The 27,832-nt window shown below is 63.8% G+C and overlaps 4 protein-coding genes across 4 annotated transcripts; 2 read left to right on the top strand and 2 right to left on the bottom strand.

Moving 5' to 3' along the window:
- Positions 1 to 33: 33 nt before the first annotated feature.
- CHLRE_03g213089v5 (uncharacterized protein) lies at positions 34 to 4,807 on the top strand. The gene is made up of 4 exons (XM_043061594.1): positions 34 to 557; positions 751 to 780; positions 1,009 to 2,103; positions 2,335 to 4,807. Exons 1-4 carry the CDS (start codon positions 543 to 545, stop codon positions 2,419 to 2,421), a joined length of 1,227 nt encoding a protein of 408 aa, XP_042926723.1. The 5' UTR covers positions 34 to 542; the 3' UTR covers positions 2,422 to 4,807.
- A 666-nt stretch (positions 4,808 to 5,473) lies between these two features.
- CHLRE_03g212977v5 (uncharacterized protein) lies at positions 5,474 to 10,923 on the bottom strand. The gene is made up of 3 exons (XM_043061593.1): positions 10,609 to 10,923; positions 10,111 to 10,337; positions 5,474 to 9,704 (listed from the first exon to the last, which is right to left on the bottom strand). The coding sequence occupies exons 1-3, from the start codon at positions 10,784 to 10,786 to the stop codon at positions 7,728 to 7,730; spliced, it is 2,382 nt and encodes a 793-aa protein (XP_042926722.1). The 5' UTR covers positions 10,787 to 10,923; the 3' UTR covers positions 5,474 to 7,727.
- A 727-nt stretch (positions 10,924 to 11,650) lies between these two features.
- On the bottom strand, positions 11,651 to 20,093 carry CHLRE_03g212865v5 (uncharacterized protein). The gene is made up of 11 exons (XM_043061592.1): positions 19,914 to 20,093; positions 18,752 to 19,339; positions 17,919 to 18,234; positions 17,123 to 17,630; positions 16,817 to 16,890; positions 15,694 to 15,964; positions 15,062 to 15,255; positions 14,360 to 14,652; positions 13,896 to 14,055; positions 12,936 to 13,439; positions 11,651 to 12,760 (listed from the first exon to the last, which is right to left on the bottom strand). Exons 1-11 carry the CDS (start codon positions 19,919 to 19,921, stop codon positions 12,584 to 12,586), a joined length of 3,093 nt encoding a protein of 1,030 aa, XP_042926721.1. The 5' UTR covers positions 19,922 to 20,093; the 3' UTR covers positions 11,651 to 12,583.
- A 710-nt stretch (positions 20,094 to 20,803) lies between these two features.
- Positions 20,804 to 26,789, top strand: CHLRE_03g212753v5 (uncharacterized protein). The gene is made up of 10 exons (XM_043061591.1): positions 20,804 to 21,038; positions 21,200 to 21,239; positions 21,710 to 21,833; positions 22,190 to 22,213; positions 22,595 to 22,765; positions 23,239 to 23,289; positions 23,620 to 23,660; positions 23,988 to 24,156; positions 24,316 to 24,771; positions 25,161 to 26,789. Exons 1-10 carry the CDS (start codon positions 20,987 to 20,989, stop codon positions 25,347 to 25,349), a joined length of 1,317 nt encoding a protein of 438 aa, XP_042926720.1. The 5' UTR covers positions 20,804 to 20,986; the 3' UTR covers positions 25,350 to 26,789.
- Positions 26,790 to 27,832: the final 1,043 nt, after the last annotated feature.

The following is a 27,832-nucleotide window of genomic DNA, read 5'->3' as shown; positions in this document are numbered from 1 at the left end:
GCTATCTCGTCCGATTTGACCGTGATTGTGTGAATCCTGGGTGAACCAAGGAGTCACGCCAAAACGCAGGTTTTGTCCAGCTCTATAACAATCAATGTCCTGACGGGTGTCCCTCAAGCACCTCGTTCATAAGTTTCCGCAAGCGAGAAAGCGACGGTAATACTTCTCTAGTCTCGTTACAGCAGCGCCTGGAACCATGTGCACATTATTTTCATCTACCTCGTAGCTTTAGCAGTCGTAGAACGCTGCGTGGCTCAAGGCGGAGTTTGTTGGAGGCCACATCCAGGCTGCTGGTCCTTCGTTGTTTCCAGCTTCATATCTGGCTACAGCAAGCTGCTGGCTTGGATATGGGGCAAATGACAGGACAAGGCTCGGCAGAGTTCGACGTGCGGTCAGCGAGAGCAGCATGCTTGGGCGAACAAGCTTCACCGCACGCTTATTTGACGTATGCTGAAGTGAAGGAGCCTACGCCGCACGACGTGCTGCTTCTCTTGGCGCGCACGACCGCTATCCTTCTCGCCTTCGCGCTTCTGGCGCTTGTCATGAAGGGGCTTCAGGTGAGAGAGCTTCCAGGTGCTGGGGAAAATAAGACAGCTTCTGATGAAAATCGGCGTGTCGGCGGCGGAAAGCGGGGTGTGGGTTGTCAGCGCGTTGGCAGTCAGTCAACACGCACGTCGTCAGTCAGCCTGGTGGCTCACTGCCGCTGCTGCCCCGCTCACCGCCTTGCCACTACGTCCTTTACCCATGCAGTGGTGGCTGGACAAGAAGCAAGCCGACCGGGTGGGTGGGTGGGTGGGTGGGTGGGCCGTGAGGCACGGGCGCCGACGGAGGAGTTGCGGACAGGCCGCGTTTGAGCGTGCGAGGATCATGTGGGCATACACTGTGGGGCTGGCACCTTGGCTGCGGGAATTGGGCTACACGCGCCTCGACGCCCCGCCGCCCACACGCCGCTCACCCCACCCCTGCCCCGCCCCCTCCGCCCGCACTCCACCCACCCACACGCCTCAGGCCCGACAGCAGGCGCAGCAGGAGTCAATGCAGCGTCTACGCACCCTAGCCGACCGCGGCCGCCTCTTCTGCACCTCTGGCGCAGTCGCCGCCGCCGCCGCCGCTGCAGCCACCGGCTCCGGCGGCAGTAGCTGCGGCGAGCCCGGCTCGGCGTCGGGCTGGGGATCCGGCGCCGCCACGCCGCCCGCCGCGCCGCCAGCGAGTGGCGCCATCGGCGGCTGGCCGGAGCTGCTTCTGCGTTCCAGTACTGTGAGCGTCAGAGACGGGACGGAGGAGCTGCAGGAGGAGGGAGATGCCTTTGAGGCGGGAGACCACATCTGCTGGCGCTGCGGCGGCGACCGCAGCGGCGGCGGGTTCGGCAGCGGGCTAATCAACTCCGCAGCGACGACCGTGCTGCACCGGCGGCGACAGCACACACAGCACGCATACGAGGGCAGTGACGGCGGCAGGGCGCCTTGCTACTGCCGGTCGGGCAATGCCGCCGGCGGCTGTAGCAGCACACGCAACGCCTCCACCTGCGGCACCGGTGAGCTACGCAGCGGCGGCGGCGGCTACGGCCGTGCCCACTCAAACAGCAGCTGGACGTGGCTGTCACGATACGACAGCGGTGACGCCGGCGGCGCCAACACCGCTGGCGGCGGCGCTCTTGCCAGCGGCCGTAGCAGCGGCGGATTTCTGCAGCAGCAGCAGCAGCAGCCGTTTCGGCGCCGTTCAAACTACTCTGACGAATTCCAGGGCTCCGCGACAGTCGCTGCACAACAACACCACCAGCAGCAGTACCACCAACAACAGCAGCAGCAGCAACAGGAGCTACGGGGTGCAGCCGGTGGCGGGATGGCTGGCGGCGGCAGGCAGCTGGTGCGCCGGAGCGCCAGCAGTGTCAGCAGCGTCGGCGGCCGCAGCGGCGGCGGGCCGCGCCACCACCAGTACCACCCCATGCACTCGGCTATCCTGGAGCAGCAGGCGCAGGGGCAGGTGCAGGGGGGGCTGCTGCGGTCGCAGCGCAGCGATGGGTCGCTTGTGTCGGGCGGCCCGGGGTCGCCGAGGCACGTGCTCGGACACACGTCACCCGCCACCATCACTGCCACTCGCCAGGTGGGCGGCCGCAACAGGAGTGCATGTGTGCGCAGGGTTAGGGCGCAGATAGTTGCCTGACGTATGGATGCCGGTTTCGGTGCGCTTTGCGCTCGTGCGCCTCCTACCCGTACACACGCGCGCACGGTGTCGACCCCTTCCTCTTGTGGTTTGCACCGCACACGCACGCATGTAGGCATGGTGCCTGCCGGCAGCACTGAAGCCCATGACCTTTAAATGAATGGAACACAGGTGCTCGCTGCTTTCAACTATGACTATTCGGCCCTTCACCGCCGGGAGTACACATACATCGCTGGACACGGCCGCTACGCCAACTAGAGGACCAATCGCGGTGCCAAGTGCTCGGCTGCTCTGATGTGCGGCTTGCTAGACTGCATCGCGCGCAGCAGTCGAGAACCCGAGCGGCAGAAGCTGACGCATCGGACGCACGTCCACAGCAGCAGCAGCAGCCGGGTCGAGTGGGCTGGGGACGCATTGGCGGCGGCGGCGGTGGCTCCCGCTCACCATTAGAGCGCGCACGAGCGCGACGGTAGGGGGGCTGAAACAAGTCCAGCCGAGCCGACGCGCCTTTTGCAGTACGCAACAAGCGGCCAGCTGTGTGCAAAGACAGGGAAAAGGGTCGACTGTGTCACTGTGTGTTTCTTTTGTGCTCCTCCTGCCAGCCCACATTGGGCGGGCTTAGAGGACCAAGACGAAACAGCGGTGGCGCGTGCGGGTGTCTGGCTGGTGCAGGCAGCGGCCCTGAGGTGGTAGGGCTGGTAGGGAGGTAAGGTGCGCGTTTGAACGGAGCCATGCAACCCATAATGTTGCGTGGGTGTTTGTGGTTTTCGCTTGTCTCGAAACACGGCATCTGAGATCAAATCAACAGACATTGGGCTCAGAAGCACGGCGTAAACCTCTCTTGGGTTTCCGGAAGTCCTCCTGTCCTATTGGACAACGAGCTGCACATCGGAGATGAAACATGGTCGGTAAACACATCAAGGCTCCTCCAATTCTGGGGTCAACGTCTGCGGTGAGGTCAACGTCTGTGGTGGGTCAGCGTCTGTGGGTGGGCGGGTGGCCTCAGAAGTCCAACTTTGAGATTTGTTCAACAACTAGCCAGAAAGTACTTTCACTTGCATTGAAGTTTGGAGATTCACGTATTGAAAAGTAAGTATGACTTGTTCATTTGTCTGGAGGCAGGAGGGCTTGTGGTTGCAAAAAGGTGGTAGCAGGAGGTGTCTGAAATTGGCGAGAGGTGTGTGGAGACCAGCGGGGGGGGGCACGGCAGGACTGCGGTAGTCGGGTCAGGCTGCAGGATGGGGCGGCACTCGGCGTGCTTGCAGGAGGGGTCTGGTGCGGGCAGTGGGTTTGAGACGGGGCCATGGTCGGGATGGGGAGATCGAGAAGGTAACACGGTGGTGGGGGTTTTGCATGCGCGGCCACGGTGCCACTTTGAAAATGGCAAGACTGACACACCTTCATTTGTGTTGCCTGCTAGGCGGCTGCACCACGTATGTATCTGCCTGCAGCGTGTTATTTATCTTCACTGGGGGTGTCAGGCGTTCAGTGGGGCTGTGCGCTGTGCATGGTCAGGCATTCAGGAGCCAAATGCCAAGTCATGCTTGCTTACATTAAAGCTTTGACGTCCGTGTGTTGATTGAGGCGTGGGTGAAGACTGGAGAAGCATTCAGGAAGCCTTGGAGCGAGAAGTGGCCTGCGTCCTTTCGTGGACATCTGGGTTGTTTCTATTTCAAGTTGCTCCTGATTTTTGGGGCCTTTAGGTACTCGGTGAACGAACCGAACGTGAGCCGCATGTGCCGGGCACGGTTCATCGGCTGCGCGGTAGTTCATGCGCTTGCGTGGGGGAGTTGCAAGAGTTACCTATACGTTTATGAGCTGGTTTGGGTGTCGGGGTCATTCGGGGCAGAGACGGGTCAGTGCGGACACAGGGCGCGCCACTGCCCTCGGAGCCCCGGTAGGTGTCTTCACACCGGGCAGTCCTACATGCCGCGTCAAGCGTGGCGTGCGTGCGGCCAAAGTCTTTTTGGTCCCTGTGTCTAAGTTTGTGGGTTGGCGCTCTTATTTTTGTTGTTGCTTGTGGTTAGTGCCGCATCGTGGTGGTCATGTAGGTACGCTCAAATGGTGTACGCAAAACATAGAGTTGCGCGCGTGATATGTGGGCGGTCGTTGTTGCTGGATGTTGCTCGTGAGGATTCGGGCATATTTTGTGTTGGGGGGGGGCAGTCGCATGTCAATCCACGTCATGGGGGTGGGGGCGACTGGGGCCGCATTGGCCTCGCCACCTTCACCCTCTGACGCCGCGCGCGGCGGGGGCCCACACAGTTATGTGATCGGCACCTGTGTGTCCTGGTATGAGACTGAGACTGCTATCCCGTGATATGGCTTTCGAGTACAGCAGCGGTGCTGTCTGATGTTACAATTTGTAGTCCGTTTCGCGGTATTCCAGGGTGTCGTGAGCTGGGACATGAAACGTCCTACCAGCCGTCCGGCCTTGTTCCGTGATGTGAGGGGCTAGATAGGTTGATCCTGTCCTAGCGCAAGCCCTGTTGCACCGTCCTGAGTGGTCGTGTGTGCTAGGCACAAGCTCGATACACTGTTTGCGTGTGGGGACGCCGTGTTGGCGAGAGCCACGGATGGCCTAACACGGGGGGCATGTCGCACCCATGGAGGGCACTGTAAGAGTGTAAGACACGTGCAGCTAGACATATGGCAGCAGGTACTTCCCAGCCGCTCGCGCCAGACCAGATCAGACCAGACCACCAGCCTGACCATGGACTCATGCATGCCGCAGAGTTTGAAGCCACCAGTAGTTAGTGCCAAATTGGCGGGTCAGCCCCACAGATGGGGATGGCCTCTTGCGCCGGCTTGCAAATGCATCCTGAGGTGCTCAGTGTTGGGCTCAGGCTGATTTACCTTCCTTCCCTGCCCCGGGGCTCCTTGGGCGTGCGATGGGACAGGGTTTAGGCAGGTTGGCGAGGTCCCGTAGGGTGCAGCTGACGCCCATACCCGGGGCTCCTTGGGCAGTTGGGCGCATGCACCGTCAGTAGAAGACAGTAAAGACGTCCAGTCAAGGTAGCCGAGCTGCCCGGAGCCTCTCTGTCATTCTGGCTACCGTAGCGAGCTGGGCTGCTGTGTGAACACACCTGAACGGTTCGATCGGGCACAATGTGATTATGTGGATTCGGCTGACCCCCGCGTGACGTCATCTGACTTCATAGCCCATCGCTGGCCTGTCCGGCCTGTCCAATGCCATCCTCCCATCTAGATTCAAGCATCTTCTCTTGCCTGGCTATGCGGCAGGCGCCGCCGCAGCACGGGCCAGCACGGGCCTGCTCGTCTCCTGTGGGCGGGGCCGCTCGGTAACCTCTGACTCTCTGAGTTACAAGTGGTGGCGCGGGCGGGACTTGAATGCCCCGCCCTTACGCATCACCATGCATAAGCGTCATGTCCTGCTGGAATGGCGCCCAACCCGTGGCGCACGGCGGTGCCACACCTCACACTGCTCCGCACACAAAGTGCCTGGCACTGCGCTGTCGGTGTGCCGGCGTTGCCACAGAAACACACACGCACACACTGCGCGCAATGCAGCAACAGCATCCACGACAAACCATCTGTATATATCTCCCTATAACCTTTCGTCCCGGGATTCCAGTCGCCATGGCGGGAGGTTCGGGCTGCGCATGCGCGCACACACACGCACACACACTGCTTTCTACCTACTGTCCCTTTGCTGCACCCCCTGGCGCAGTTGATGTGCCTGCACACCCACACACGCGCATCAACACGCATGCACACACCCAAACAGCAACGCATGACACTTGGAGGTCTGGTGTCAGACACCCCAAAGTTTCACGCACTCTCACGCAAGCATGAGTAATTGATTAGGCAAGGGTGCGAGCACGCTTCTTTAGGAATTGGGTTCCCCCGAGAGCTTTCATGCGCCATCATACTTAGTATACGGTACTGCTGCACACCTATTTATACCATTCACAACATAGGCACATCCTGCGCACGGTCAGATACCGACAGCCTGTGCGCCGAGCATCAGCATCCCGCGGTGCGCTTTGTCCCAGCGCCGTTGCCTCAAGAGCCACTTAGCTCGACACACGCAGCCGCACTGGCAAAGGTGCTTGCACCGGGTGGTGTGGTGGGCTTTTTTGGTTCCCTGCCGGGCCGTGCGCCAGTCCGTGCCCACTCAAACGCCCACAACAGTGCTCTTTAGGCCCACGCGCATGGGTGCTTTCGAAATGCACAATGATTACGAAATTTAGGAAGGGGGGACAGACGCATGCCACACACGTCTCGCAACTTCAGGCACTCGCTTCCACACACACGAACACACACGTACACCTGTACAAGACTTGCACGTACACGCCTCTATCCTGCTCCTGCCCACTTCCGCGCAGCCCGCTCGGCTGGTCGCTTTGTGCCCACACGCAAGGCTTAGTGAGGACGCCACACACGTATGTGTACTGTGTTTTCCTAACTTCGGTTGCGCCCTGCACAACTGTCATGGCATCGGCACTCGTCAGAAAGAAATACACAAACAAAAAAGATTAGGACCAAACGTACAGCCCAAGTGCTGAGGCATGCAGGCCGCGGGGCTTGAGCACAAGCACGCTTGCTTGCGTGGGTGGTAACAACAACTGCAGCCGCAACCCATATGTGCCCGCGCACACACTGCGTGCCCATCCACCAACTGCTCACACGGGTTCCTGAGCTGAGAACTCGAGCCAGCCGCCGCATCGCCTTCCCCTGCCCACCCACAAGCCACGCACCTTCAAAAGCCCGCGCAACACGCATGCTCCCAGCATCGCAGCATGAAGAATTGAAGTCAGCACACGCACACCAACACCTACATCGCAGGGCGTTAGCCCAAGTTGGATTGATTGCAGGAGCCGCGCCAATTGAGTCGCGGCACCTCCCATTACTAAGTCTGCCAAGCGTGTGCATGTGTGTCACTCACGTTCCTGCCTGCCACCTCTCAAGCTCTCAACGCTCACGTACCCTTCTTCTCACGAAGAGGGTGCCCTTGAACAACGGCGCGGCTTCAAAACAACCTCTGCCGCGACGCCGCAAGGACACACAACCCAGCAGCTCTCGCCTCCTACCTACAGCTGTAGGTCCCTTGCGGGTGGACATGTCACTCGTGCATCGCGGGAATCGCAACTGCCACAAACGCAACACCGTCGGTATTGGTAGACTACTCACAGCCGCGGCTCTCGGTCCGAATCAGTAGCTCTGAGCGCTTCGCACTAGATAGCTTCACACATAAACCGCACGAGTTAACACCGCGCATGCGACAATATCAGTAAGCTGAATTAGTAGTGGCATCCTTCGGACATCAGTCTCCGCTGCTTCGCCGCTGGCCATGGAATCCGGTGACGGCTCGGCATGCCGCGTGTTGGCGACGCACTGGCGGAGTACCCGCCGCCATACGAAATGATGAAAGCCGCGAAGCAGCGCATCGCGACAGCAGTGCCCGGACCAACGCCCACGCTTTCACCATCCAACACCATCACCTCCACCAAATCCCCACGTCAGCACAACAACGCCAACACCAGCTGTACTGGGGTACAGCCCCATTGTACAGACCAGCACACCCACCACCAACACTGCTATCATCGCAGGAGGTAGCTCCAGAGCTGTGCCACGGCCCCGGCGCCGCCGCCGCCGCCTTGCCCACCGTCCGTGACGGCTGCGCCGCCCGGTGGCGCAAACAACGGATGCGGCGCGGCCGCCCCCGCCGCCCCAGGCACTGCTGGCGGCGGCTGCAGGACAGGAGCCGGCCCGGTGTGCAGCGGCGCGGGAGGTGGGACGATGGTGGCGGAGGCTGCCGCCGCGGCGGCGGCGGCACTAGCAGCGGCGGCGCTGGGGCCTGCGTGGCCGGCACTTAACCGTGCGTACTGACCAGCCGCTGGGTGGTGCGCCGCCGCCGCCGGTTGCCAAAACAGGAGCGGCGCGCTGGCGAGAGTGTACGACCCCGGCGGCGGCGCAGCGCCGTACGGGTGGTGACTAAGGCCTGGCGGTGAGGACCCCGGCGGCGCGCCCGCCGTACTGGCGGCGTGCGGAATGCCGTACAAGGACCCTGGCGGCGGCGCTCCCGGCGGCGGCGCGCCTGTCGGCCGCCCGGCCGCCGAGGCCGCCGCCACTGCCGCGGCGGCCGCCGCCGCCGCCTGCCCCTGCCACACCGCCGCGGCGCCCGGCGGCCCCGGCGACGGCGTGGCTGGGCTGGCGCCCAGCGCCGCGGCGACGGCGGCGGCCGACGGCGGCACAACGCCTGGCGGCAGCGACAGCCATGAAGCCGGGATGCCGTTGGCTCCCGCCGTGGCGGCGGCGCCAGGGTGGTGTGGCCCGGCGGCGGCGGCGGCGGCAGCAGCTAGATGCGGCGGCGGCGCTGCCGCGGTCATGCCTGGTGGCAGATGCGGAAAGTAGGCCCCGTATGCCGCCGGAGAAGGGCCAGGCGGGTAGCTATGTACAAGCGCGGGCGCGTGCGGAACTGGCTGTGACGACATCGCGGCACTGTTGACGGGGATGGGCTGGCGCGGGGTGCCGTTCATGGTGATACTGCTGCTGCCGGCTTTCGCCGTTGCAGCGGAGGCCGCTGCGGCGCCGCCGCCGCCACCGCCGAGGTCGCCACCGCACGTGACCCCCACGCCAGATCCAGGATCGCGCCCCCCGCCACTGGCTGCAGCTGTAGCAGCAGCAACAGCAGCTGCTGCTGCTGCCGTCGGCGGCGCCGCACCACTCGAGTACGACTGGACCGTGTACGGCGTCGTACCGTTGCTGTTGTACTGATGGGATGGGTGTGACGCATTGCCGGCGGCGGTTGCAACACCGCCGGCAGGCGCACCGTCCGACAGCTGCTGGTGCTGTTGCGGTTGATGCTGCGTCTGCTGCGGCGGCGCTTGCGATGGGTGAGTCGGCTGCGGCGACGGCTGTGCCGGCGGCCGGTGCGGCGCGGCTGCGCCCGAGGACTTGAGGTGCGGCGAGGAAGACAGATGCAGCGAGTGCATGTTGTCTGCAGCCGCGTGTACGAGCGACTTGCCGTGCACGCCAGCCGCCGCCGCCACCGCCGCCACCCGCACCACGCCATCCGGCCCGTCGTCGCTTACGGCGCTGCTGCCATGGCTGGCGGACGCCGCGGCACCAAAGCTACCCCGGGAGGACGGGCCGGAGGATGAGGTTGCCCCGCGGAGCCCCCCAGCAGCATCTGCCAACACGTCGTGAGAGGCCGGGCGTGGCGGTTGCTGCTGGTGTGGGTTCTGTTGGTGCTGCTGGTGTTGAGGGTGTTGCTGGCCGCCGTTGAAACTCCGATCATCGCCGCGGCCATCCAGGTCCGGGTGGGGCCCGGCGGGTTTCCGCTGCTGCTGGTTCTGTTGCTGCTGATGCAGCGGCGGCGGCTTCTGGTGGGGCCCTGCCTGCGGCTCGCGTTTGAGCTCCGGCCTGACGTCGGCGCCTTGTTGCGGCTGTTGCGGCTGTTGCGGCTGCTGCTGATGTTGCGGCTGCTGCGACTCGCCCGCGCCGCCTCCGGCCGTCGCGGGCATGTCCTTTTGGATGTAGTTCCATACAGGCACGCAGATGGCGCAGTTCGCCGCCTGTATGATTACAGGCACAGCATGCAACGTTAGGTCTTCAGCCGGCCGAATGCAACTAGCTCAGCAGCATGGAAAAGCGCACCAGCCCATCGCAGGCCCCCGGCGGCGGGCAGGCGTGTCGGCTCATCGCCGCGACCCCCGCAACTGCTGCTGCCGATCTGCCCGGCTGCCTCAGAGCCGAACGGTGGCCGCGACAGTCATGGATGACTAACTCGTGGTGCGTGACCACGGGGCAGGCAGGTGTACGAACGCGCGCGCGGGAGGAACGCCGGCCAGCCAGCCAGCGAGACAGCCAGCGCAGACAACCCGGGGGCCGCCAGCGCGAAGACGTCCCAAGCCACAGCGCGGCCGCTGCCGCAATCAACGCCGATCCCACACCACCTACCGTCAACCCCGCACAACGCACCTGGCAGCTCCGGCTGTGCGACAGCAGCGGCTTAAGAAGGCGGCAGCGCGGGTAGGGGCACTCATCCCGCTCTGCCTCGCAGTGCGACACGTGCTTCAGAGTTTTCTTGCCATAGGTGCAGAGCTTGCCGAGCTCGCAGGCACCGTCCGGTAGCTGGCATGTGTAGCAGTGTTGCGCGAAGAGCAACCACCGGTGGCGGTTCTCTAACGCGCGGAGGATGTCGCGGCCTGCACATGCAAGGCAAGAGCAACATGCAGTCATTGAGCCGAGCTATCCAAAGCGAGAAGCCGCTCGCGCGGCGGGAGACATCGACGGATGGTTTGCGCTTCGGACAGCTCCGCCACGGCTGCTCGCCCAAACGGCAGGTTACACCGCGAATTATGGTACAGGCATCAATACAATTGCATGGCCGGGTGCATGCAGGCGCAGCAATCGAGGCGAGGCGACAACGCGCGGGTCCCTACTATCGGCGGACCCGTCCCTTCGCACCCCGCGCACCGGTAGTTCGCTTCCGGGCCGGCGCGCCCAGAGCGGCCGCTTTCGCCTCCGACGTAATTCGTAAGTCGCTCCTTACGCCCGGCTGAGCTCCTTTGTAGATGTCAGTCCTGAGCCTTTCGTGGCAACGCGGTAAACCGGCCTTGATAGCATCAACAGCTACATCATACGCTGTACTCATGTCGAAGCTTGAGCCATGCCAAGCCGGGGGGCCAGGAACGACATTCACAAGTGCAATCCTCCTACGGCGCGATAGCGGCTTTTGATTAAACGTTGTGTGTGATTGTTTTAGGCGTAGTGGTGACTTTGTGGCTGCGTTGCATGGTCGCGAAGTTGAGCGAGCGGGAGTCAGGTGTCCGGGACGCATGAAATTGGGGCGGAGGTTGTGGTGGTTGGGGTGGTAGGGCCCCGCGGCTTTTCCACACTTGCTGCCACCGCCCAGCTTCCAGTTGCTTGTGACTTTCTATACACAGCAGCGGCAGTCGTGCACGGGGCCGGGCAAGCGCTCCGCTGCACCCTACGACGCTACGACGCACTTTCGGGTATACTTGTTTCCTCCCGGCTCTAATTGTTTTCCCTCGCTGAGCGTGCGCCCGCTAATGTTCGTTAGTCATGGTTGCTGTCTCGAAGCTGATGCTGCCATGGATCGACTGCGCGCGGAAACCGGCCAGGTGACATGTCGCCGCGCCATCTGGCGCACAACGACTGTCCATCCGCGCTGCCGCCCTGGACCGCGTGTCATGCTGCAAGCGGCTCGTTGTCATCACAGGCATGTCGCCCGCCTCGACGCTGGCGAATCACTTGTAAGGCAGCGACCGAAACCGCAGGTGCACGGGCGATCCACATACGGTATGGCGGACCCCCCGTCGAAGGCCTTTTAGACCTCCGCATGGCCGGGGCAAGTGTCCCCCTGTGGTAGGGACGCGAGACGCAGGACCCGGCTCCCAGAGGCTAGCAGTTGCGGCCTGCGGTTTCACTGCCGCTGCGGATGTATGGACGACCCACGGCGAGCTGCGCAGACATCTGCACGAACGTCCGCATGCGTGAGGTTCCGTGGTTACATTCCTGCCCACACGCCTGCAACCCTGCCGACTGTACGACTGACGTGCCCACCCCTTCCCCCGAACGAGATTGCGCGGTGACCGCTTCGCTCGTCACCAGCCAGGCCGCCACACAGCACCCAGTCATGCATGCGTACTCTTTATTCTCAACTCTCATGGGATGGTGCAAACAACCCTCATCGCGCCTTCGTCAAGCCGCGGCGTCCACCTACAGCACGCATCAGAATAAAGAGAGCTACGCATTGCAGCGTGAAGCTCCATAAAGGCGTATTATTACCAAGCACGCGGTTCCATCGCGCATCACCTTCCATACCATTCCCAACTTGCTGTCATGTTTCGCCTGCAGCACGGTGTGTGGAATGCCTGGCTTGCACTGCGTTATCGGCCCTCATCAGCAAAGCGCGCCCCACGCCACCAACACCCTCAACGTACGGTCTTTACGGTCTGACGGTCCTGCCCGGGAGTCCGGGACCGGGCTGCGCAGCAGGGCTGCGCTGCAAGCACCCGTCAGCACGCAGTGAGCGCTGCACAGGCCTTCGGCTCTTCGCAGAATGCCCTAAACGCAATGCAGTATGCTGTATGTCTTGATTGTATCATCATGCGGGCTGATGCGGTCCAACAGTGCACACACAAGAACACCCAGCACCAACTTACGACAAGCAACAAACACAAAAAACGCAAGAACCAGAAGCGACGTACCGTTTGCAAGAGCGGCGGCAACACACGCCCGCTCCCCGCATGCACACTAGACATCCCTCCCCACCGCGCCCAGCCACACTGTCGCACCGCCCCTACACCCGACCGCCACTACGGCGCAAACTCCGTACGATAACCCCTCCCATACATGCATGCCGTACGCACACTGCACAGATCACGTTCGAGCGCTGTCGTACGATCGTTGCTCCTCCTGAGCACCGTTAGTCATCCGCCGCCGCCGCCATGAGCACGCCGTCCCTCGTCACGGCGTCGTACGCCTCCGACAGTACGGCACTAACCGCCGCCTCGTCCAGCCGCCGGCTGGATGACGTGTGCGCCAGCTCCGCCGCCGCCTGCAGCGCGCGCTGCGCCGCCGCCGCCGGCAGCCGGGGGTCGACCTGCAGCGGCCGAGTGGTAGGGGCGGCAGCCGTCAATACCGGCAGCAGCATCAGGCAGCGGCAAACACACTACACAAACATGGGGCTTTCCGGGTTGCTATCATGCACGATTCGCCGTGTTTCTTGTCCATGGAATGTTCCCTAGCACGAACACCTCGCCACGCGCAACCCCCACCTGCGCCTTGCTGCCAAGCCCGACCTCCCCGTCTCCCAGCTTCACAGCGCACGGCGGCAGCCGCGGCGGCGGCGCCTTGGGGCTGAACACGCCGCTGGCCGCCGCCGCGTCCGTGCCGGTGGGAGTGGTGGGCTCAGCCGGCACCAGCGGCGGCAGTGGCCGCGGCGGCCGCGCCTGCACCAGCTTCATGACCACTGAAGCCAGCCTGATGGTGGGCCGCTGTTGCTGTGGCTGCTGCTGCTGCTGCTGCTTGGGAGGGGGTGACGTCGGCGGCTGGGGTAGGGGCTGGTGGTGTTGAGGCTGCTGCGGCGCGGGGGAGGTGGCGTTGAGGGTGTCCGCTGCAGCTGCCACTGCCACTTGCGAGTTGCTGTCCGTGTTGCTGCCCGGTACGGCTGCCGTGTGTGCCGTGTGTGCCGTGTGTGCCGGCAGGAAGGGCAGGAAGCCGTCGGCCAGGGTACCAAACGCGAGTGTGGCGGGCCGGATGCGCTCGGGCAGCGCCACAACCTGTGTGTGTGTGTGTGGGAGGGAAGGAGGACGTGTGTCAGGACAGGATAAGGGACACGTATGTGTGAGCGGGGAGGGGACAGATTGCGGGTGTAACGATGATTAACTCAAAAATGTCGGGTTTAAATTGGTACAGTGCGTGCAGGGGCGGCGGCAAGGGTCCCGGGAACTGAGCGAGGATGGACAGCAAGCTTGGGCGGGGGTTTAAACTATAAACCAATCCCATAAGGAAGCAGAAGCGCTGCGAGGAGAAGCTGCAGCCGCATTGGGGGGGGGGAGACGACGGGGGCAGGACCGTCGGGCGCGGGAGGGAGTGTGGGAAGTGTGGGAAGTGTGGAAAGTGTGGGAGTTGCAAGTCCGCGTTGGAGTTGGGTTGCGGTTGGAATAAGCCCGCTCGCGATGCCATTAGCATGCAAACGAATGTAATTTTGATGAAATGACGGCCGGAATCCTCACCTGGGCGATTTGCTCTACGCTGTCGAGATTGCTGTGCATCAGCTGCGGCGGCCGAAGGGGAGGCCGACCCGCCGCCGCCAGCTCGCCACAGCGCTCCTCCCAGGCCGCCACCACCTGCGCCGCCACCTCCTCATAGCGCCCCGAGTCGATGCGCCACACCCTACATTATGTGATGGAATAAATGGAGTGTGGTGAAGGTGGCATGGCGGTTTGATGGGTGGGTGGGTGGGTGGGCGTGGTGGGTGGGTGGCTGTGGCGATGATAATTCGCTGAACTGGACTGGGAACGAAGCGGCTGCCAGGACGGCGACCCGCCGGCCGCCGCGCCTGCCTTAGGCTGGCTAAACCACTCGCCCTCGGAACCATCCACCGCTCGCCCCCACGCCACCACAAACAAAACCTCACACACAAACGCACACACAGACACACAAAAAAGCCTTCCCAAAGCTCCACCACCCTGCCCACCTGAACAAGTCAAAGCAGCGCGCGTGCTCGGGGATGCTCCACCCATACTCCGACTCCACGTCCCGCCGGAAGCCGGGCGGCACCGCCGCCGCCCGAGCCACCGCGATGAACGCCGCCGTCGTGAACGTGTCCGCCAGCGCCGTAGCGCCGCCGCCGCCGGGGCCGCCGCCGCCGTTGGCTGCCAGGAAGAGCAGGTGCGCCAGCAGCGGCGATAGCGCCAGCGGGCGGCGCAGGCCGGCGCGGCGGCCGGCCTCGTCGTCGTAGGGCGCCAGCAGCTGCTGAAGCGCCATGGACTGTGTGTGTGTGTGTGTGTGGGGGGGGGGGGGGGTGCGGCGGCGGGTAGGGAGGGGAGCGGGCGGTCCATGTGTGTTCCTTGCCTTGTCCTGTCCATACCCAGGAGGCACAAAACTGCAGCTATGTCGTGACACAAATACACACACACACACACACACACACACAACACGCTCTCTCTCCAACAAGTAACTCTAGGGCAGCTCTCGGGCGACTCGTTTCGTTCCAAACACCCTGAGCTTGAATGGCAATTATCATGCGCATCCCGCCCCGCCCTGCCCCGCCCCGCCCCGCCCCGCCCCGCCCCGCCCCGCCCCGCCCCGCCCCGCCCCGCCCCGCCCCCGCCCCGCCCCGCCCCCGCCCAGCCCCCCCTTCTCCCCACCCACCCCACCCCACCCCACCACCACGCACCATCTCGTGTGCGTGTGTGCCCACCAGCCGGCCCGGCCCGCCCCACCGCTCGCGCTCGGGCACGTGCATGCCGGCCCAGTGGCGACACACGGCGGCGGCGGCGAACAGGCTGGAGGTGCCCACGTAGCCGGCCAGGTGCGCGGCCGCGTACAGGTTCTGCAGGACCAGGTACAGCAGGTCGGAGGAGCGGCGGCCTGGGGGCGAGGCAGGGGGCAGGGAAGGAGTCGGGAGGCAGGGGGCAGAGAGAGGAGGTGAGAAGGGAGGGGGGGAGTGCTGATGCCAGGCCAGACTTAGCCGAACCGGGGGAGAGGGAGAGGAGGTGACAAGGGAGGGAGGTGCGGGTCCGTGCCACAGCCCAACGTGTATGTCCCAATTAGGGAGGAGGGAAGGGGGGAGTATGTGCCCGGGCCCATCGAAAAAGTCCCATCATCATCAGAGGGAGGAGGGAGGGGATTTGTCAGTGAGTGCAGTTATGAAAGGAGGCTGTGGCATGAGTCGGGGGAGGTAACGAGCCGCACGTCACCATGCAGCATGCGCACGCAATCCAGGGCGGCAGCGAGGATGGACAGTCGCTGTGCGCCAAATGGCGCCGCGACATGTCAACTGGCTTCTTCATACTTTTCCTCACCCACCTGCAAACAGCGCGATGCGAAGGCCGTGTCTGAGACCGTTGATCCGCTCGACCGTCAACGCCAATCGCACCAGGCTGTTCGCCAACCGCTCCGTACGGTCGAAGCAGTACGCCTCCGTACTGCCGGCAGCGCCGCCGCCGCCAGCAACGGATGCGCTACTGCTGCTGCTTGTACCGCTACTGCTACTGCTGCGGGTGCTGCTTTCGCTGTCGTGCTCTTCTGCGCTGCCGGCGCCGCTGCTTGTGCTGTATTGCTTCGTGAGCGCCGCTGCCTGCGTGTTGGCAGGGTTGTCAGGATACGCAGGATTGGCGGGATCGGCAGTGGCAGTGGCAGTGGCAGTGGCAGTGGCAGTGGCAGTGGCAGTGGCAGTGGCAGTGGCAGTGGCAGTGGCAGTGGCAGTGGCAGTGGCAGTGGCAGTGGCAGTGGCAGTGGCAGTGGCAGTGGCAGTGGCAGTGGCAGTGGCAGTGGCAATGGTAATGGCAATGGCAATGGCAATGGCAATGGCAGTGGCAGTGGCAGTGGCAGTGGCAGTGGCAGTGGCTCGGGATGTGGGGACAATGAACATGCACATGCGCTTGGGAGCCTGGGCCCGGTCCGGCCTGAGCCTGAGCAGCTGTGCTGTGCGGCAGCACCCTCGTTACACCCGCCTTTCACCGGTACCTATTCCTCATGGGAATGATGTACCCCTCCATAACCTCCTTCCAACACACACACACACACACACATTTCACATGCCGTGACACTTCTGTGCTGCCGCCCAATGCCTTTCCATTCCCATGCTTATAGGTGAGCTCGACTACGACCAGCGGGCGGGAATACGGGAATTAGGCGTGCTGGGTAAACGTTGTTTAGCGCGCCCAGGGTGCGGAGCATGGACGCATACAGGTGCATCGCGGGGTCAGGCCGAATGGTCGCCCGTGGGGTTACAGGCTTATCGCGGGTAAGTATGACTACCTGGGTGACGGCAACCACGCGACGCTCGGTAAATTGGTAGGTATCAGTAAGTAACTCCGGCGTCGTCTGGGCGGGCTTTCGTTTCGTTTTTCTAACACACACATTTCAAAAAGCATAAACACACACTCGGGCTGCCGTCACTGCCGCCACTGCCCACCACCTGCCTCACCTGCGCCTGCACCGCCGTCTCCTGAAACAGCTGCATCAGCGTGGTCTCAACCAGGGAGGCAGCCACGATGGGGCCTGACAGGGAGAGGGGGCACGGAGAGGGGGTGAGATTATTGGGTGAGAGATCGTGGTGAGAGGTAGAGTGAGGTAGAGTGCGTTGTGTGTGTACGGGCACAGTTGCGCGGAAGCGCTACACGTGACACCCCTCACTCTGCTGCAGCAGCACAGCAACACGCGCGCCCGCCCGGACCCCCGCTCCGTGGGTAAGCCACACAACCCACCCGCCTCGCCAAGCCCCCACATCCACCTGACGCGATGGCGACACGCCCCGTGTAGTCTGCCTCCTCCCCTGCCGCCGCCGCCGCCGCCGCCGCCGCCCCTGACCCCGCCACCTGCAGCCGAGGGCTGAGCCCGGGCCGCACCGGCCACGCCGCCGCGGCCTCCCCGGACTCTGTGCCTGCGCCCGATCTGCCGTCGCCGTCTTCGCTCTCTGAGGCACTGCCCCCGTCGTCCAGGCCGCCCCGCGACCCGAACCCCGAGTCGTAGCGCTGCTCCGTCTCCTGCTCCTGCTCCTCCGGCGGCGGGAAGCCGCGATGTCGCAGCCGGTGCCCGTGCTCCTGCTGCTCGTGCTCGTGGTGCGGGTGGTTGACGGGCGATTGCGCCGCCGGCAGCCGCATGCCGCCGCCGCCGCCGCCGCCTCCTGTGGCTGCTGCTGCTGCGGCCGCCGCCGCTGGCGGCGGCTGCCTGACGCCGCCGCCGATGCGCTGCCACGTCACGGGCGCCACGCCTTGCGCGCGACACCGCTCCAACAACGTCTGCGGCACCCGCCGGGATTGGTGGGGTGACTGGGGTCGGTACTCTGTTGTGTGTGCCCCGCGCGCGCAAGAGCACCGCACATGCACGGCCTACTCGCACATGATGACATACTCAAAACACCGATGGTGGCTGCGCCCCCTTCGGGCGCGTCCCTTGCCGGACCTCCCCTCGCTTCTCGGGCTCCTACCAGGCTCCTCCCGAACCTGCACTAGCCCACACGTGCCAAACCCGCACGCTTCCCCTCTCGTCCCCCTCCCCTCCCCTAGCCCCCCCCCCCCCTCCCTCACCGCCGGCAGCTCCAGCCCGAACTGCGTCCGCAGCGCCTCCACCTCGTATGGCCCGTACGGCTCCTCGCCGTAACCGAAAATGTAACCGTTACCGCTGCCGTACCGCTGCTCGTACGCCAGCGCCGCATTCGCCTCACTGACCGTACTGGCGCCGCTGACGGCGGCGCTGCCGATGTGGCGGCGGCTGAGCGCCGCCGCCGCTGCGGTGAAGCGCCGCCACAGGCCGGGCTGGGCGGCGGGCAAGGCGGCGGGGTCGGCGGCGGGCGGCGCGCGGCGGACCACCAGCGCAAAGTCAGCTGTGACACCCGTCATGAACCTGTGTGGGAGTTAGTTGCAAGCATTCTAAAGTGCCAGACGTTGTGTGAAAGGACCAGTGCGCGTCACGTACCCGCGGCTACCGCGAGCTCTGCTCCGCGAGCTCTGCTCCGCTCTCGGCACACAGCATACTCTCAACACCCCGCATCACCCCGCGACTCGCAGACCGCCCAGGGCTCGCCAGTCCTTCTGCCGTACACACACCCCTCCGGGACCACAGGTCGCTCTGCCGCTGGACATGTCCCTCTGCCTCCCTCTGCCTCAAAAACACAAACACTGCGCTACCGTAAGCCGTACGCCGTACGCCGCCGCCAGCCCACATCCTGCTGTCGAGTGCCGCTCGTTGTCGAGGCATATGCCACGCTCTCCTCCTCGCTCTCTTGCATTGGGTTCGGTTTACTTTGGGCTGTAGTACCGACAATTCCCCTCCCCCTCCTCCTCTCCTCCCCCTCCCCCTCCTCCTCTCCCCCCGCCCCCCCATGGATGGCTATCCCCCCGCCCCCCCCCCCCGGCCCCACCTGTCGTACATGACGTGCATGCGCGGCTTGTAGGCGTCAGTCACCAGGTGCTGCGCGTGCAGCGCCGCCGGCGGCGCCGCCAGCAGCCGCGCCGCCAGCGGCGTGGCCAGCAGCGCCGCCAGCTGCGCCGCCGCCGCCGCCGGCAGCCCGTACGCCGCGGCATACACGGCAAGGCGGCGGTGCAAGCGCGGCACGTCTACGAGGTCATCCGCGGGCGGCGGCGGCGCCACCCCAGTGGTTGTGGTGGTGGTTGTGGTGGGTGCAGGGTCTGTGGCTGTGGCTGTGGGTGCGGTTGCGTCCCCTGCCTGTCTATGCTCTGCGCCCTCGTGCGGTTCTGAGCTGGTTCCTATTGCTGTTGTTGCTGCTGCTGTCGTGGCATCTGCAGGGGGCCGTGGTATTGCTGGCGGCGTGCCACGGCTGTGTGCACCGGCTGTGTGTTGGCTGCTGCCGTCGCCGGCGTGGGGTCGAATGGCTGCCGCCTCTGCCTCCGCCGCCTCCACTCCCTCCGGCCCGGCTGGGGCGGGCGCTGAGGCAACGGGCGCGGCGGCCACGGTTGCGCCCGCGGCGGCGGGTATCGTGTCAGGTGCCCTGCAGCAGTCACACACACAGCCCGGCAAGGGCGCGTCAATGGAAAGCAGCAGCAGCAGCCGCGGTGGGGCCGGGGCGACGGGGCCCGGCGTGTGAGAGGCGGGTGGAGGCGGCGGAGCCCTCCGTCTCGCCACCCCACCCCACGCCCGTCGTGTGGCCTGACGGTTCATTCAGACTCTCGTGCCCCGATTGATGCATGCATACATACAGTTGCGTTGTGAGAGCGGGGCAAGCCCCGGCGCCAACGCGCAAAGGCGTGACGTGAGGATGGGCGTGCCAGGCAGCTGCGGAAGGCCCCCGCGACTCTGGTCGTTCCGACCACGGGCACAACTGCCGGTGCCCTCGCTCTAGGTTGCAGCATCAGCGCAATGAGCAGCAATGCACAGCGCCGATGGGTAAGTGCGCCAAGCGCGGTTGGGCCTGGCCGAGGCATTCGAGTCACCCGAATGTCCGCCCGACAGAAGTGCAGCGGGTTAACCCCGCCTATCGCGCCCAGGCTGGACCAATCGTAGTGACAGTGTGTATGCCAACGCCTGGGTGCCCCGCAACGTGTGTGCGCTCCGCCATAAGTTACCTGCTCATTTTGGACAGGGCTTTCTCAGGAAACAATATTTCCACAGCAGAAACTCCTTTAAGCGACGGCTTCATGAGGTAAAGCAAACTCCGATGAACTGGTGAAGCGGGCAACTCAAGGGCCGTTGCGGCGTGTAAAGCGCCGCTGGTAGCTCAAGCAAGCCGTGAAACATTGTCCTACTATTTTGCGAGGTATCTGATAGTAAGAATGAAATGGCGCGACCACCGACGCGCATGTGACTCACTTCCGGCCCGACGTGCCCGACCGTCTCCGACCCCGACCCCTGGTCCTGTGGTCCAGTCCCCGGTCCCATCCACATGCCAACAACAGCAGCTAAACACATGCTCAGGCTGCGGGTGGCAAGGAGGATGGAATGCACGCCTGAAGGTCGTGTCGGGAGTCTGGGCAGAAAGTTCGCTGGTGCCCATCAGGGACGGGAGGCCCTGGGCCGAGGGGCACTCCGGGGGCACTCCACGATTGGAGTCCACGGTTAGCCGGGGATGGCCGGGGCGGCGGGCCCAAGGGCTGGCCTGGAGGTGTATCTCGCCTGGCATTCCCGACTTCCCGTCGCAACGGACAATGCCTCTGCAAAGCCAGCTCGCCCCCACAGCTCAACCCTGCCTGACCTCGACGCCGCATGAGTCCGCATGCGCCAAGCTGCGCCAAGGCACGCCTCCACGGTCCGCCGCGGTTGTGCTCCCCCCCTGTCTCCCACCCCGCGAATTATGATACGTACCAGCTCCTGAAACACTCGTGCAGGGCTTTCAGCCCCGTCAGCCACCCCGTAGCCACTCTGGGAGAAAACCCTGCAGCCACCAGCGTGCTGGTGCGCGAGCCGCCCATCCTTCTTTGTATTATGTGACACTTGGCACACACTGTGTATTTATAGCCGCTGCTGTAAACTTAGTCTTTCCATAGCGGCGTTGAGAACTCGTCGACGCTACTCCCATACTCGCGGAGGTACACCGCCACACGGTTTCTCAAATACACATTTGAGACAATCCTGGAGCATATAGTTCATATTTGCACAGGACGGGGCTCTTCACAACCTTTCTAAAGCGGTGTCGGCGAACATGACCGCAACGATGTCGCCGAGCGGGCCGCCCGTCGCGACCGACAGTCTAGGTATGTACCTAGCATTGGGGCGAGGGTACTGCGCAAGAGGCGATGCATAACGGGTGGCCACGACAGTGGCCTTGCTCCTAAGCTAGCCGTCCTCCTCCCGCCTGCCCTCGTATGCCCGAACAATCGTGCTCCCGGCGGCTCTAAACCCCTTCGCGCTGCAGTGGAATGTGCGCTCAAGGTGCTGAACTGTCCTGACCCCTGGTGGGTGCCGGTCGCGCCCGCGTGTTGAAACTGACAGCGAGCTGAGAAGGAGCGGCTGAGGGGGAGACGGGGGAAACGGCGGGAGCATGGGGGGTGGGGGCACTGCTGGGCTGCTGGTCCGCCGCACCCCACGCAGCCGCTATGCCCCCCTCTCATCATCTGGGCCTGTCCTCACGGGCCTCCGGAAGCGACATGCGGTGCCGCACCTCACCTCGCCTCACCAAGCAGGCCGCACGCGACGCCTACACGGCTGCGAACAGGCCGTGTGCCGCTATCCATCTATCCGGCCGCATGCCTGCCTGTCTGGACTCCTGAACTTCCCACAACACCCCACAACACCCCTCCCACCACACACACACACACACACACACACACACACACACACACACGCACACATGCGCACTTACAGATGAGCACAGTTAAAGGGCAGTCCTGCGTGTTTCCTTCCCTTTGCTGCCTGGCGCACACAGGCAAAAGGCGGAGTACACCTACACGACGGTGAAGTGGTGGCGGGACGGCACTCTGAAGCGGGTGCGGCCGGCGGAGTGGCGACACCTGCGGGCGCCCGACCGGCCCGCGCGCTCAGACGACAAGGTGGGCGGAAGTTGGCAGGCTGACGGGGATTTTGAGAGGTGGGAGTGCCGGACCAATGGTGGGTGGTGTGGTGCTCCTGCCGAAGTCTTGTTGCCCAGTGCCCAGTGCTTATGACCCAGTTATGGGGTGGGGCAGGTGGTGGCGCGGGCTCCGCAGTCCGGGTGGTGCTGGTGATATTGCAGGTGGTGGTGTGGGCACCTCGACCCATGCGACGTAAACCCCTGTAGCGAGACCAACCGAGCCGCAAGGGCTCCTGGTTTCTTGATCAGTCCGTGGGCTCGTGTGCTCGCGTGCCGGCCTAATTAGACCTCGTCCTGAAACGCCCCGGTCCTTACCTGCGCCCCACCCACCCGCAGGTCAAGGTGTGCACGCCCGGCGAGGTGCGTGTGCAGTCCGGACAGACACGTGGTGGGCGGCGCGCACTTGCCGCGCCTCTCAACCTGCTTGTCTCCCCCTGCTGCTCGGGTTCTGCCTTGTCCTTTCTGATCATTCTAGCAGCACCCGCCATCCCCTCGTTTCGCTCCGCTCCGCATTCTCAGGCTGAATCGGCCTCGCCTCCCCTGGCGGCCACCTAGCTCCCGCCCCACCCCGGTCCTGACAACCCGCACCCACCCGCACCAACCCGCACCAAAGCAGCTTGCACTGCAACTGCAACTGCAGCGCACTCACACGGCTCGTGCCTCCTTCTCTTCCTCTCTACTTCAAACACACACCGTGACTCCTCTCCCGCTCCCGCCTGCGCCCGGCGCCGCCCCCGCCAGGCCCCCCGCCGCGGCAAGGGCGGCACGCTGGCCTCGCGCCAGGCGCTGCTGCACAGCGCGGTGCACATCGAGAACTGGGCGGTGGACCTGAGCTGGGACGCCGTGGCGCGCTTCGGGCTGCGCGCCGAGGTGTACGGCCTGCCGAGGGCCTTCTTCGACGACTTCGTGACGGTGAGGAAAGAGTTTGGCTAGGGTGGGTGGTTGGGTGCATGAGGGGCGGCAGTGGGCGTTTTACAAAGTGTGTTTGGCACTCGCGCAAACGCTGTGCTGTAGCGGTTGTTTCGCTGGCCATGGGTTAGCCATGAATGCGACATTACAAGGAGGGACAGTCCGACCGAGCAAGGGTGCCCAGCGCCCAGGTCAGGATTGCCCGCCCCCAACATATCGCACACACACACACACACACACACACACACACACACACACACACACACACACACACACACACACACACACATATATACACACACACACACACACACACACACACACACACACATCGGTATCGGTATCGGTATCGGTAAGTAACTCCGTCGCGTCATTGGGCGGGCTTTCGTTTCGTTTTATAACACACACACACACACACACACACACACACACACACACACACACACACACACACACACACACGAACGCGCGCGCAGGTGGCGGAGGACGAGTGCCGGCACTTCACGGCGCTGGCCAAGCGGCTCGAGGTGCGCGCGCGCGTGGGTGTGTGGGTGCGGGTTTGCGTGGGTGTTACACAGAGAGCACAAGGAATGGAAACACGCAGGCCTGCAAATGTGCATTGTGGGCGTCTGTGGGCATGCTTCGTGGGCATGCTTCGTGGGTCCTGGGAGCTTCGGCATGCATGGCAAGGACGGGGTCCCGGTGGAGCTAATGTGCTTGGCCGCACCAATGATATCATAGTTGATAGTAAGAAGCATAAGCATTAGCTGGGATATGGGGCATTCGAACGCACACCAGCATAAAGTGGATGCCACAATCTGAATCGATTCAACGCATCGCCGCACTGCCCGCCGCAGGAGATCGGCTCGCACTACGGAGCGTTGCCCGTGCACGACGGGTGCGTGGGGGCAAGCGCGTTGTGGCGGTGGCGGCGGCTCGCTCACATTTGCAAACGAATCGTCGAATCATTTCCCTGACTGATGCTTTCTTCACGGCCCGCCGTTTGCTTGCGCATTCGCATGCACGATATCGGCCTCTCACACATGCACATGCACTCAATTGCCCCCCTCACTAATCATGAATGTAATCCCCCGTGCTGGCGCCAACGGTGTGTCTCCGCTGAACGCTTGCTGAACATCATACTTGTAGTGTTCATCACTCCGTTCTTCACATGAACAGCTAACCCCCTACACACACACTGTGCGCCCGGCCCCTGCTCCCCCAGTCTGTGGGAGTCGGCCTCGGGCAGCTCCCACAGCCTGCCCGCCCGTCTGGCGGTGGAGCACTGCGTGCACGAGGCGCGCGGCCTGGACGTGCTGCCGGGCACCATCGCCAAGTTCGCCAACCACGGCGACGCCGACAGCGCCGCGCTGCTGCGGGACGTGGTGTACCCGGTGAGGGGCGAGGGGCGGGGAGGGGGGTAGGAGGGGGTTGGCTGCCGGCTGGCGGCGGCCTGGCGGCCACCTGTGTGGCTGGCGGCGGCCTGGCGGCCACCTGTGTGGCTGGCGGCGGCCTGTGCGCGCCTGACTGGCGGCCCCTCCGACTGTGTGCAGGAGGAGGTGAACCACTGCGCGGCGGGGGTGCGCTGGATCAAGTACCTCTACGACGTAGCGCACGGCCGCCGCGCCCCCGACCCGCTCGCCGACACGGAGGGCGAGCAGCAGACCCAGCAGCAGCCCCAGCAGCAGGAGGGGGCGGACGCGAGCGTGGGGACGCTGGCGGCAAAGCTGGCAGAGCTGGGCGTCAGCAGCGGTGCCAACGGCAGCGGCAGTAGCGTCGGTGCCAATGGGTCGCAGGGGGACGAGGGGGAGGCGAAGGAGGGAAGGTCGGGGCCGCCGGCGCCCGGGAACGGCGACAGCGGCAGCACGGACGACGGCACGGGCGCGGGCGGCGGCAGGGGTGCGGGGGACAAGGACGAGCTGTCATGGGTGTCAGACGCCCGCCGGTACGGCAGCGTGGAAGAGTGGTTCCACTCTCTGGTGCGGTCACACTTCTGGGGCGCCCTTAAGGTATGTGTATGTGTGTGAGAGTGCATATGCAGGGTTTGCTCATGTGTTCGTGGGGCTGTTTGGGTTGGGCTTGCGGGTTGATGGAAGGCCACAGGGGGCTGCGGGGGCCCCAGGTGTGTGCGCATGTGACTTACATTGTTGGCGGCCGTACCGGAATGGTGGGCCAATGTGCCTAGAAGCTGGTTGATGTGTTAATTGACCTTCACGCACTAGCGTGCATGCGCACACAAGCACTTGCATGGTCCATTCCTTTTTCCCTCCTTACCTCTGCCCACGTCCACACACGCATCCACACATACCGTGCCGTATTCCTTGCTTCACCAAGCACAATCCGTGCCTTACAAGCGCATACGTTCCTCGTACTTGTCCAACACTTTCACTGCACGTAGCCGCCCTTCAACGAGGAGGCCCGCGCCAAGGCCGGCTTCGGACCCGAGTGGTACCTCCCTTTGGCCGCACCCGCACCTGCTGCTGCCACGGCCGCTGCTGCTGCCACGGCCGCTGCTGCTGCCAAGGCTGCTGCTCCTACGGCTGCCCCTGCTACAGCTGCGCCGCAAGTGGAGGCGGTGGCACACTGAGTTCAGCCCGAGGCTTTGCGTGTGGCCGTGGCGACTGGCACGCACCCGGTGCGATGCTGGCAGAACGAACCCGCAGACCGGCAGACGCATAGGGTGGCTGTGTGATGTGGGGTCGTAGGCAGGTACGCCGGGGGATAGGAGCTGGGGGTTGGGCGTACTGCCGAATGTGCCGATGCTACAGCGCGATGCAAGGGGCGGTGGCAGCAGGTAGCAGCGGTGGGGCGGTGCGTATGCATGTTGTGCCAGGCTTTGTTCATGGGTTAGCACTGCTGGGGTGCAAGTGACGCACATCCCGTAACTGTCATTTCATGCGTAAAATGTGAACCACCACCATCACAATCAGTGGGCGTCGGCAGGCAGGAGCGGCTGTGCGCGCGATGCTGCCCTGCTGAGCAGCAGCAGCAGCAGCAGCAGCTACGCCCTGAGCGTGATCTGCTAGAGGTCGTAGAGCCTGCCGAGCCTGTGAGCAATACAATGGAGCGCTCCGAGGGACGAGCGGCAGAGGGAGTTACGGGTGTGTGCGCTGTTGCTGGGCATCATGGCGACGGTGTCTCAGATGATTCATTCAGGCATACAGCCGGTGTGACCATGTATTACCCAAGGACGCTACTCGGGCAACGGGGTTGACCCGTTGTCCCATGCAGAGCGTCATATGTTGATGAAGCGGGCGGTGAGCTCTGGCCCCCACCGCCTCACACCCCTCGAGCTGGGGGTCAGGCGGATGGTCCAGGCTGTGCCATGGCAAATGCCAACCCAGGGAGGTATGCCCCCCCGGCCTGTGCGGGGGCGTGTGGGCAGAGAGGCGCAGAGCCCACCGGGCGGGTGACGCCGGGCTCAACCAGTCTCAATCCGACATCAACTTGAGGACATGCCACCAGCAAAGGGCTGTTTTAAGCGAAGGCTCCAGGAGCTTGCCGACTGACCGGAGCTTAAAACAAGTTTTGAAGTAGGGAGCAGTGTTTGAGCGGGAGGTGGTTCAGTTGCAGGGGGTAAGAAGTGCAGGGCCCGGGGTTTCGTGTGTCGCTCTGAAGGCCGCATGCATCACATCGAGGTCTCAAATGCTGTCTTTCTGGTTTGTTTTATTAAGTTACGTTTGTGTACGGTAGCTGATGAGCGAGCAACTTATGCCGCCGTGCTTCGGAAAGCTATCGAGTTCCTGGTTCGGAGGCCGCGTGCGCTTGCTGGCGCTCTCTTTTGTTGCCCGCCCGCCCACCCCTCTCCTTTCTTTCAGCGTTTGTTGCTTTGGCGGACGACATGGGGGCCTTTCCTCTTTGTTGGGGTGCAAGTGCTGTGTTGATTCAGGTTGGTTGCTGGTCCGGGGGGGTGGTTTCTGCCCGGTGTGTGGTGGCGAGAAGCCAAACCGGGCAGACCAAGTGAAGCAGCATCCCGGTTGCTGCTGGCTGGTGGTCGGTAAGCTTGGGTGCAGAGACGCCAAGTTTTCCGGCCATCTGGCAATCCCCCCTTTTTGATATTGCCCTCCCCCGGACAGTGAGCGTGTGCGTGCGTGCCGTGCTGTGCGTCTGTGTGAGTGCGTGTTCTATGTGTGGTTGCAAATTTATAACCGGTGTTGCTCAACACCGCTTGTGCAGCTCGGTTGGTTCGCCTCCCCTCGCAAAACACGCCCCGTATCTCAAAACAGCTCAGCTCGCCCGAGCCTCGGGCGCTCCGTTTGCCACCAGCATAACAGCATTCCGCAGCAGCTCTGGATTATGGTAACCAGGGGAGGTAACCCTTCCCTGGTGGTAACGCGGTACTGGGAAGGGGCCCGGGTAATCGTTTGCGCGGGCGCGACGTATTTCCGTGTTTCACTGGCTCAGCTATACCAGCACGTCAGCCAGTCAAGTTTTGAGGAGTTCTGGGGTTCTGGGGTATCGCCCGTCTGGCCTGTCCCATCGCATCCATCTTCAGGACATGACTCATCCTGACCCGAGCGTTCGACGCCTTCTGTGCGTGTGCGATGGGACAGTGGTAAGGCAGAGTTGGTGAAGTCCCGTAGGGCCTTCTGTGCGTGCGCACCGCCTAACGACTCCCTAGGACTCCCCACGAGGCAAGCAGCGTCGGCCAAGGAATCAGTTCCCTCCTCTCTTGAGTCCGGAGTCCGGACCCAAACCAGGGCACCCTTGAAAGGGCGTGTCACAAGCGTGTCAGACGTCGGGAGCAGCCCAACAAGAAGGGTGACGCGCAAGGTGACGCGTGGTGCCGGCACTCCGGGAGGGCCTCGGGGCCGTGCCTCCACAAAGGCGCCATGCCATCCAGGCGCGGGGAGGGGCCTAAAGAAGGCTTGGGGAGGCCGGGCGGAGAAGGCGAGGAACTGGCGAGGCAACGGCGCAAGCGCCAGCGTCGAACTTGCGGCCGAGGGGCCGAGGCACTATGCGTCTGGCCCAGCTGGCCCCGCAGACCGTCAATATCGTAATAGCCAGGAACAGCAAGGCGTGCCGCATAACCTTGAGGAAACGAGGAAGCCGACCTATGCATGTCGAGGC

This window comes from Chlamydomonas reinhardtii, chromosome 3 (assembly GCF_000002595.2).
Source record: "Chlamydomonas reinhardtii strain CC-503 cw92 mt+ chromosome 3, whole genome shotgun sequence".
NCBI lineage: Eukaryota > Viridiplantae > Chlorophyta > Chlorophyceae > Chlamydomonadales > Chlamydomonadaceae > Chlamydomonas > Chlamydomonas reinhardtii.
Note: the sequence above shows the minus strand (reverse complement) of the source record. Positions and strands in the feature narration are given on the sequence as shown.